This window comes from Coffea arabica, chromosome 6c (assembly GCF_036785885.1).
Source record: "Coffea arabica cultivar ET-39 chromosome 6c, Coffea Arabica ET-39 HiFi, whole genome shotgun sequence".
Lineage (NCBI taxonomy): Eukaryota > Viridiplantae > Streptophyta > Magnoliopsida > Gentianales > Rubiaceae > Coffea > Coffea arabica.
In genome coordinates, this window is record NC_092320.1 from 4,688,032 (window position 1) to 4,698,809 (window position 10,778).

The window sequence follows — 10,778 nt, forward strand, 5'->3', positions numbered from 1 at the left end:
TTAGCTTCAACCTGAAAGACTGCAAAAATTGTCAACTTCTTGTACTTATCATCGGGAAACTAAGCTGTTCATTTTACAGCCAAATGAAAATTTTATTTTTGCCTTCTATATATATATATGTATATCTTTTCTGCCTCTTGAGAGCGATCAGCATTGTTAGTTTGGGAAGTCATATTCAGGAACTTGAGTAAGACTTCTTTGCAGGATTATGCAGATAACCTGGACCATGAGGTAACAAAGAATGACTAACGTTATGCTTCTTTTTCTCTTCGATTTTCTGTTTTGTCCTGTCACTCCCTTCCACCCACCTCCTGAACTTGTCAATGAACTTTTGCTGTGTGGAACGAGGATGGGCATGACCAGTCGCGGGCAAGTTTAAGCAAGAATCTCCGTGATCCCAACTGGAATGATCATGTTCATTTTCCCATCCAAAATTAGAAATTTCTCCAAAATTCAACTCTCTCTGGTCCTTCCTTTGCTGTAAGTCTTCTTGTTCCAGGTTCTTCCTCAGTAGCTCATGCCTTAGACATGCATTGCACCACCTTAGGTATATCAACTCTTTAATTGCTGCTGCGTGTTCCTTCTCAAGCTGTTCCGGATTAGCTGCTACTCGTCCGTAATCTACCATTGTTGCCTCGTCTGCATCAATCTACGAAGGAGAGACTGTCTTGTGAACCTCAAGCAATTAATCTTTGAACAACAGGGGATGCATTTATTACATACTAAAGAGAGAACATTAACACTTTTTTTTCCCCATCTATAAGCCTACATGATTCCATCCATAATACTTTTATATCCATCGCATTTTTGTAAAACAACAGATAGATATGCTTTATACGGGAATATGAAGTTGTGGCAAGTTGAAGAATGTCAACCTTTGATGAAGCTGCTGTATTTGCCAGCTCCATCTGTCTCGATAGTTCATCTTTCTCCATTTGCAGTTGTCCAAAAGCCAATTTTAGTTCCTTGATCTCATTCTCCCTTCTTCTGATGATATTAGCCTTTGCCTCTAGCTCTTGATGATTTCTAAAAATTTCTGCCTCTTTAGCTTCTATCTGCATATGCTGCTGCTTTATGACTCGAGAATGTTCTTTTGTTCTCCTCAACAGCTTCTTAACCTTCCTCTGAAGCAATCTGTTTCTTGATCTGGAAATTTCAAGCAGCTCCAACATTTTCAGATATTCAACTACCACACTTTCGAAACTCTTCCTATCTGCTTCCACTGATGAGATTTCCTCAGCCAAGAGCTCAACCCTTGTTATCTCCAACAATAATTTGTTCTGAAGCTCCATAAGCAGCAGTTCTTGCTCTTTCATGTCATGATACCGAAGATACTGTACCTCCAGCTCAAATTCTCTCACATGAACATCTTTTATTTGATTTCTTAAGACCAAAACTTCTTCTTCTAATTCAAATATATGTTGATGTTGCAGTTCTTCTTCAGAGTTCCGGTTAGAGGTATCTGTAATAGAATGATAGGCGTCCAAGCTGGATAAAGAGGATGAATTGATAGATTGAACATCAGGGAAACAGCCTTCAGCCGTCTGCTCCCCACGAGAACTAGCTTCATTTTCTGCTGACGAAGTATTTAGACGACTCGAACGTTTTCTAGTGGTGATGCGAGCAACAATGAAACCAGCCACGGTAATGGCAAGAGGAATTCCAGCTCTGAGGAGAACTGGCTTGATGACATCTGCCTTCGTGCTTGTGCTGTCCATATTGTGCAGGAAATGGTAGTTTATGATTTTGTTTTGGACTTGTTGAGTATCAAATAGAGAAACTCGGCTTTCCTCAGTTGTAAATGCAGGATGATGATCAAATATGTTTAGAGATTCTTTGCTTTTGGGTTTGCTTTAAAGCTTTCTTTGAAACACGGAATGAAATACTAGTCTGTTGCTCTTTGACCACTCAATAAAACCATTAAGCCATGCACGCAGCAATTCGTTAGCGCTTCATTTTTTTTTGGGCAAATTATCCAATTGGCCCTTAAACTCTTTGTCTAGATAAAAATAAGTTCCTCATCTATTTTTTGCTGACTTTAAACCCTCGAACTTGTAAAATTGGACACCCGTGACCCTTTTAGCCAGTTTCTCCGGTTTTGCAACCGGAAGACCAATTCACACGAATGCCAGCGTGCTTTTTCAAAGGGTATTTTTGTCCGCATCTTCTAAACAAAAAGAGAACAACTTCTCCTTCTTCCCTCCATTTCTGCAAAACCCTCGTTGCTGCCGCTTTCTCTCTCCTCATTCTCTGCAAGAGAGTGATACCACCGCTCTCAGGAATCTCCCCACTAATAGAGTCATAGCTATTCCTTCGACTGCCCAATTCTCCCCCACTCTGGACACCAGTCCTATCAAAATTAGCCGCTAAAACACTATTCTCATCCAAACCTTCTAGTGGAGATGCCATTGCAGTCGTAGAGCCTTTTTTAAACGCGGCGCAAGAAACGCTACCGCAAGTTCTAGAAAGTACGTCCCTCAATGTGGAAGGATTCAACCACTTACCAGCAATGGAAGTGGAGAATCGGGTCATTGTACTGACCAATACGCATCTACGTGATATTGTCAGGACCGGGACAATGTCATTCTCTGGTGGAGGGGTAGGGGTTGGCGGTGAAGGTTCCTCTGGCTCTGGGGCAAATCAAGAAATAACACAAGACCAGATCTGGAATGAACTGGAGCTTCCGCTGCTCGATGAGAACACCCGGCGAGCAGAGCTCGCTGATCGATTGGGGACGAATTGGCGGGGGATGTCTTATAACGAGCGAAAACTCGACTCCTTCATTTGGAGTCAACTGGCAATCGAAAGGCACATAGAGGCCGCACTTGTGGCAGACGGGTATTCCCCGCAAGTTGTCCTTGAAAAAAGACATCAGATTCGGAGCTTTATTTTCTACCCGGAGGGACGTGTCTTTAGTGAGGACACTTACACGGGTTATCTGACCCAAATTGCCAATTTCGGTACATGGCAAAGCGTTCCATATCGCCGGATTCTAGGAGTCGTCCGGAACTTGAATCTCTTTTTGCGTGTTTTCGGGAAGTATCAAAAGATAGCCCATTGCTATGGGGTTTGAGGAGGAGGGGAGATTCTTTATCCAACAGATCACAGGGGCCAAATTGGTTGGTTAAGAATTCCGGCAATGGCTTAAAGGGGAGGGGAGATTTTGAAAAGTTTTGATTTGGGTGGTCGGAGGTGATGAGGATTTGGAGAGGAAGAATCCTGGAGTTCTTGGAAGAACTGGCGGCAGTGGCCACAAAGGGCGGCGGAGACTGCGAGGACAGCCATGGACGGCGAGGTTGTTGCAGAGGAACTGCTCTGCGTGGACGGATTGATTTAAGGGGAGACCAGGGAACTCGAGATCGATACCTATAAAAATGCGGCTGTCGGAGCCGAGACCGACGGCCTCGACGGAGAATTTGGAGATGAGAGGACGAGCAAGGGACTGGGCTGGTTGAACCAATGTGGGGAGGAGGTGGAGGAGTTGTTTCCTTTTTGCTTACAAGATGCAGACAAAAATGTCCCTTGAAGAAGCACACTGGCATTCGTGTGAATTAGCCTTCCGGTTGCAAAACGAGAAACTGGCTAAAAGGATCACGGGTGTTCAATTTTACAAGTTCGAGGGTTTAAAGTCAGCAAAAAATAGATGAGGGGCTTATTTTTACCTAGACAAAGAGTTCAAGGGCCAATTGGATAATTTGTCCCTTTTTTTCTCTCTGGAATCTAATTCCCTAACCTTCAAATTATTTCATATGGAAATCACGAAAGGCCTGTATATAACCATTTGGAGCTTATTTTTAATTGAAAATTCAAATGTATATTCTCCGACTTTTGCAAATATTCATATTTCAAATGAGCTGGAAAAAAGAAAGAAAAAAAGAAGCTTCACATATATTTTAAGCATGTGGGTTCGTTCTAAATTTATGAAGTATTGGGGGGTAGTTGTAATTTGATCCCGCAATATTCAATTACAGTCCTTTTTTTTTTTTTTTTGTGGGGGAGGAAGGAACGGAGCCGAAAAAATAAAAGCATACGAGGAATTTGGGCTAAAATCGAGACCTTAAACTTATAAATTACCAATAATTCAAGGATCAATTAAAACAATTTTAGCTTTGCATCTCTAAGCGTGTTCTGAGGTTGTGCCTTGCAGCCTCGGTCCTCCGCTTGGCGCTGGACACGTGTAGTTTGGCCTACCCCAACTTGGGAGTGGGGATCCGCATCCATCCGTCCACCGACTTCTGTCCTTCTGGTTTCTGAGGTGAAAAGGACTTGAAGTCGCGATCCAGTCCTGACATGACGCTGATGGTTAGTCGAACGAAAAGTACATAAGAGGCCCGCCTTAACAATTCATTTTGTTGTGTTGCAAGTTGCAACACCCACGACAACACTTGAGCACGTCTCTTCATATGTGTCCTTAATGACGCTGACGGTAAAAATTAGGACATATTTTCCTCAACTAATGAGTGTTAATTGGTTACTATGAAGTACTACTTTCCTTGGCATTAGTTAAAAAAAATAAGAATTAGATAATAGAAAAATGTTATTTACACTTAATTTTTTTGTTATTTACACTTTCATCATTTATTTTATCATTTAATCTAGTAAATAAAAATTATATGATTAAAATAATAGTAAAAGTGTGATTAATAAAAATAAAAGTGTAAATAACATCTACAATAATATTATTACCGACTCAATACAGGCTTTAATTATGGGATGCTCATGTTTTAATTAGGGTTTTCATCAATTTATCCCCTTAAACTATATCCTAACTATCAGTTTAATCCTTAGCGTTAACTTTTAGTCACTTAAGTCCATATGTTAAGTCAAAGTAGATAATTGACCATTAACCCATTTAAAAATTGCCCTGCTAACTAACTAAAGTTTGGTGAAAATTTTTATGACAAAAATACCCTTCCCTCGTGCTTTTAAGTATAAAACAAGGATTAGAAGGCTTTTCTCTCCTTTTATTTTCTTAAATTGTTCACAAAATTTTTTATTTTGTGCAATACCTTGTCAAGGCTGCTCTTGTGAAGCCTACTACTACTGCTGCTGAGCGGTACGGATCAAATGGAATATCTCCAGAAGCTGTATCAATAATGAAGTGCAATGATATGGGGTGATGGTGGTAAAGAATCAGCATCTTTATTGCTTTAGATGAAGCAAAATGAACCCAAAAGCCTGTACATCACAGGCTGATGGTTGCTCACCCTCATCTGCAGTTCATCAGATGAGACAACCTAATTGTCCGCTCCAAGAAGAATTACTGCTGCTTCTTTCTTGGATATACTTGTGCTCCACACTGTGACATTCAATCCAAAAGCCTTTCCAAATTTCACTGCCAAGTGCCCCAGACCACCTTGCCCAATAACGCCTAAAGATTTTCCAGGTTGGTTCATGTTGTGTCGCATCATCGGTGAGAAGACAGCTATCCAAGATCAAAGCAAAGGTGCCGTCGTTTCTTTCTGGGGTTTATACGAGGGAGAATAGAGAGAGTTTGGGTTGATAATGATGAAGAAGAAATTAGAAAAGTGGCTTTCATTTTTTTGTTTTGTCGTCCCGCCAATTCATAAAGGGTATTTTTGAGAATGAAATTTTTTTTTAGGGTTTTATGGACATATTTGTCCATTTTTAATTAATTTGGATCTAAACATGTCTTTTTACGTGAATTATAAAATGCCGTCTCGTTTGACTGTTAGTCCAAGGATTTAAGTAATTAAAAGTTAACGCTAGAAACTAAACTGATAGTTGAACTATAATTTAAGGAGGTAAACTAATAAAAACCCTTTTAATTATGGGGAGAGGGCCAGTGTGATTGGGAAGGGCTAGGTTCGACTATTATACTTTTTATATTGTTTGAGTTATAATTACATTATATTATTATATTTGGTATAAAAATTATCGTATGTTAATAAAATATTTGACATACATTCAATATAATATTATGATGTGTTTATATATAAAATATTTGACATATCCAACAATTGTATAAAATACAATTACACCGTATCGAGTTCTTGTCCCTAATTATGGAATGCTCATGTGACAAAATTCTCCCATAATTAAGGATGAGATAAATTGAGTGACTTGAGTGAGGGAGCCTGAATAAGACATCTAGCTCTCCCACTTACACTTACATGGAAAAGGATTAAAAAAAAAAAAAGGGTTTCCCCGTGGTTCCGCATTTCCGAAGGCACGTTGGTTTCGTGTGTTTGGGCCAGTTTGGCAGGCACGAACCACGAAAGATTGGCTTTTGGGGCCCCCTGAAATCCATCGGCCAAATCCGTTAAAAGAACTCCATATGCACTAAAAAGGGCCTAGTCAGGAGTTTAAATTTTACCTGCCGTCACAAAATTTTAAAGAAAATGTCAGATTTTTTTTTTGATTTAATAATTTTTTATATCTATTAATTCCTTATACATTGTCTTTAAATTAAATTATGATAAATTAGATTATAAAATTAATATTGCTATCGTAAAAAAAAAAAACCTTTAAAAAAAAAAACCTCCATATGCTGCGCAAAGAAACAAGTGCCCGCCTTGTTTTTGTGAAATAGTAAACGAAAGAAACGTGTTTATCGCAAAACAAAAATGTACCGTACTATGGTCGGGGGTGGCGGCTTCTGTTGAATCACACCAGTAATCTCACCGCTGAGTACAAACGCTATTACGAATCCTTCTTTCCAATTGGCCACAGATTACAGCTGGCTTTCCATCCATAACCCACACGTCACCTACAATGAAACACAAACCAAAATCCTTCGCAAATTGAAACCCTGCCTCCCTTCCTTAAATATTCTTCCTCCCCGCCATCAGTCCCGCCATCATTACCCCGGAACCCACAGCGCCAACCATTCGCCACCGTCGGAAAATTTTACTACCGCTAGTCAGTCATTCATAACAGATTAAGAATGGAAGCCCTGCGATTTATCCCTGTCAAAACCATTCCTCACCCGTCCGAATTCACCCGCACAACCGCTAAGGAATCGGTTAGACCAGGCCCTCCTTTTCTAAAGAATAGGCGGACGAAATTTTATGCCATGGCCGTTGAAAATCGGCTCCAGGCGCCGACATTATCTCCCGAATTGGCTGCTCCAGCTCAACCGGAGACATTGTCGAGAGTGTCTCCCGGCTCTTTGCGGTGCGAGCCAGGTTTTTTGGTGCCGAATCACGGGGCGGTGGAGAGTGATGGTGCATTGGGTGGAGGTGGTGGAATCGAGTATTTGACGAAAATCTTGACGTCCAGCGTGTATGACGTGGCCGTAGAGTCAGACTTGCAGCTGGCTACTAAGCTATCACAAAGGTTGGGCAATAATGTCTGGCTGAAGCGTGAAGATCTTCAACCAGTGAGTCTCTTGTTCATACAAGATAGCAACACTGCTTATATAATAAATGTGATAATTAAACATTGAAGTTTCACCGATTGTGGGAAGTTATGGAGATTTTAGTCGGATAATTTGTTATCAATTTTTTGTTGTTTCTTGATGGAATTTCAAGGGTGGTTGTGTTCTTCACACTTTTAACTTGTCCCTTTGTTTTAAAGTCAATACAGAATTTTGGAAATGTTATGTGGCACTTTACTGGCTTTATCTGGTCGGTTGCGTGCAATCAGCTTATTTTCTGTTTTATGGCTGACTTCTATTTGAAAATTTAAAAGGTTGCTACCTTTTCATAGACTAATTAAATAACTATCGGGAACGAAATAATCTTTTAGTTTGATATTGGTTAAAGTTCCCTTTTATGAAAAGGTAGAATAGGAATGGAATAAAAAAGAATAATTGCAAAGGAAAAGAAATCTTTTTTGGATTCTTTTTTCCTCTATTTTTTTTATTTTAGTTAGAAAAATAGAACTCTTTTCATGATTCATGAATCATAAAGCAGGGCCTAATTTTTTTTCGTAATTGAAAACAATAGGTTGAAATGTCTATGTACTATATGTTATAAAAGGTTTTTTATTCAAGGATTAAGCTATTGATCAACAAAGAAAAAAATTCTTATATTATATAATGGTACGTTCCATCATTCACAAGTGCATATTCTTGGTTGTTCACTCTTTATTTACTAGCGGTACAACTTCATTATTCTTATGTGATCTGGTGCTTGTTTGGCAGGTTTTCTCATTCAAGCTTCGAGGAGCTTATAATATGATGGCTAAACTTCGTAAAGACCAGCTCGATAGAGGTGTTATCTGCTCTTCTGCAGGGAATCATGCACAGGGGGTGGCTTTATCCGCCCAAAAACTGGATTGTGATGCTGTGATTGTGATGCCTGTCACTACACCTGAAATCAAGGTTCTGATTTATGGATTTCCATTTTCCCCTAAACAGAATGACTTTGTTTTGGTCCTGTATAAACTTCTTGTTCCATGGCATTGACTAAATGTTCATGTATCTCTAGTGGAGGTCAGTAGAGCGGTTGGGTGCCAAAGTTGTCCTTGTGGGAGACTCGTATGATGAAGCACAATCTTATGCTAAAAGCCGAGCCAAAGAAGAAGGTCGAGCATTCATCCCTCCATTTGACCACCCAGATGTCATCAGTGGACAAGGAACAATTGGGATGGAGATTGTGCGCCAAATGCAAGCAATGCAAGGCCCAATACATGCTATATTTGTCCCTGTTGGGGGTGGTGGGCTGATAGCTGGTATTGCTGCTTACTTGAAAACAGTCTCTCCCGAGGTAAAGATTATTGGAGTGGAGCCATTTGATGCAAATGCTATGGCACTATCTTTACATCATGGACGAAGAGTGGTGCTGGACCAAGTTGGAGGTTTTGCAGATGGTGTGGCTGTTAAAGTTGTTGGTGAAGAGACATTTCGATTGTGTCGCAAGCTAATAGATGGTGTAGTTCTTGTTAGCCGTGATGCTATTTGTGCATCTATAAAGGTCAGCCTCTTATTGCCAATAAATAATTGATGTTTCACAAGGGCATTTTATGCATCCTTTTGACAGGTATATCCTTGGAGTGGAGATATCTAACATGAGAGATTTTCTGAAGAAACTCAAATAAGTTCTAGTTTTCAAAAGAGAGCCTTTAATGAAAGTTTGGAATATCTGGAGTATGTAACTTGTCTACTTGTTACAGGACATGTTTGAGGAGAAAAGGAGCATTCTAGAACCTGCAGGTGCTCTTGCACTTGCTGGAGCAGAAGCATACTGTAGATACTATTGCCTGGAGAATAAAAATGTAGTAGCAATAACTAGCGGAGCCAACATGAATTTTGATAGATTGAGATTAGTTACTGAACTTGCAAATGTTGGTAGACAGAAGGAAGCTGTGCTTGCAACATTCATGCCAGAGGAGCCAGGGAGCTTCAAGAGATTTTGTGAACGTGTGGGTCATAAAACAATTCACAGGCTTATGTAACTTTATGATGGCAAATTTGTGAGTTCATTTGTAACTTTATGATGGTGGTGTTTTGCAGGTGGGACAAATGAATATTACAGAATTTAAGTACAGATATAATTCAGAGAAAGAAAAAGCTCTAGTGTTATACAGGCAAGCTCTTCCATCTCCTTTCGTTTCCAATATCCTGCAAATTGTAATGTACTTGCAAGATATTTATATGGTACTCTTGCAAGGGTTAGTAATTACTGAAAATCATGCCTTTACTAGTAATACTGTAAAAGAACAACCCATCAAAGTGATTACCTTTTTCTTTTGCTTGCAGTGTTGGACTTCACATGAAAGCTGAACTAGAGGCAATGGTAGCTAAACTGCAAGCATCTCAACTTGAGACAGTAGATCTCACAGACAACGACCTCGTCAAAGATCATCTGCGATATTTGGTAAGTTTTCTTTTTGTAGTTGCATAGTCTTGACTGATCCATATAAAGTTCACATCCCTTGGTGCTTGTGAAACTGCTTGCAGATGAATAAGCAATACTACTTCTTCACCTTTGTACATTAATTTTATTTTTCAAAATTTCAGTCGGGTGGTCGGTCACATCTTCGAGATGAGGTTCTTTGTCGTTTTGTTTTCCCTGAGAGACCAGGTGCTTTGTTGAAGTTTTTGGATGCTTTTAGTCCTCGCTGGAACATAAGCTTGTTTCATTACCGAGCACAGGTTAGAATCCCCGAAATTTGTTACTTTAAAAATGATATTAGTTCAGTTCAGTTCAGGTTACATCTTTTTTTTTCGTTTGGTCTGTTAAAGGGAGAAACTGGAGCAAATGTATTAGTTGGCATTCAAGTTGCAGAAAGTGAGATGGACGAATTCCGAGATCGTGCACACAATCTTGGGTATGAGTATGCGGTGGAGGAAAATAACAGGGCTTTCAAGCTTTTGATGTACTAAGTTGTTGTTGCTCTTTGTATTAGGTGCGATTGTTGTTGTATTGGAGATGGATTGTTGGAATGACTCTTGGGCACTTGTGGGAGAACAAGTACAAGCCTGACTTGATTTGAGATTGTACCCGTTTCATCTATCGCTTCTCTAATGCTAATGACCAGGCTAGGATTTGCTCTGAACTACGTAGTATCATCGCTTGCAATGCAATTGCTGCATTCTGTATGAAGGTGGATATATATGTGTGAGTGTGTGAGAGTATCAAATGAGTTGACAGAGGAAATCAATGGCGCTAGCCGCCAACTGTTTCTCGAAGGTTATGACGGTTAAGATGTATATTCCTTCCCTTGACGCTCGAGTCATTGAGCTTGCTCGAGCGAATGAGAATGAAAATCACTACATGTTTAAGCGATAGTATAAATATGAAAATCTCTAAAATTATTTAGTTTATATTTATTGTACATGTCGTATTTCAATTTTTCTAAGTAATTTTATT

General features: G+C 39.6%; 2 protein-coding genes and 1 long non-coding RNA gene across 5 annotated transcripts; 2 read left to right on the forward strand and 1 right to left on the reverse strand.

Annotated features, from left to right (window-relative positions):
* LOC113695659 (uncharacterized) lies at positions 1 to 1,718 on the reverse strand. The gene is made up of 2 exons (XM_072052252.1): positions 876 to 1,718; positions 1 to 649 (listed from the first exon to the last, which is right to left on the reverse strand). Exons 1-2 carry the CDS (start codon positions 1,716 to 1,718, stop codon positions 176 to 178), a joined length of 1,317 nt encoding a protein of 438 aa, XP_071908353.1. The 3' UTR covers positions 1 to 175.
* LOC140008321 (uncharacterized) lies at positions 345 to 1,858 on the forward strand. Its single transcript, XR_011815688.1, has 2 exons — positions 345 to 480; positions 1,434 to 1,858. It is a non-coding gene; the product is annotated as an uncharacterized lncRNA (long non-coding RNA).
* Positions 1,859 to 6,647: 4,789 nt separating this feature from the next.
* On the forward strand, positions 6,648 to 10,732 carry LOC113697101 (threonine dehydratase 1 biosynthetic, chloroplastic). Of its 3 annotated transcripts, XM_027216565.2 has the most exons (9): positions 6,651 to 7,342; positions 8,108 to 8,287; positions 8,394 to 8,879; positions 9,079 to 9,327; positions 9,419 to 9,492; positions 9,665 to 9,782; positions 9,926 to 10,060; positions 10,151 to 10,236; positions 10,315 to 10,732. In XM_027216565.2, the coding sequence occupies exons 1-9, from the start codon at positions 6,908 to 6,910 to the stop codon at positions 10,352 to 10,354; spliced, it is 1,803 nt and encodes a 600-aa protein (XP_027072366.1). In that variant the 5' UTR covers positions 6,651 to 6,907; the 3' UTR covers positions 10,355 to 10,732. The 3 variants fall into 3 exon arrangements, with proteins under 3 accessions (XP_071908358.1, XP_027072366.1, XP_027072365.1); XM_072052257.1 differs by lacking the exon at positions 10,151 to 10,236 and having other exon boundaries at positions 6,648 to 7,342; XM_027216564.2 differs by having other exon boundaries at positions 6,655 to 7,342; positions 10,151 to 10,732.
* Positions 10,733 to 10,778: the final 46 nt, after the last annotated feature.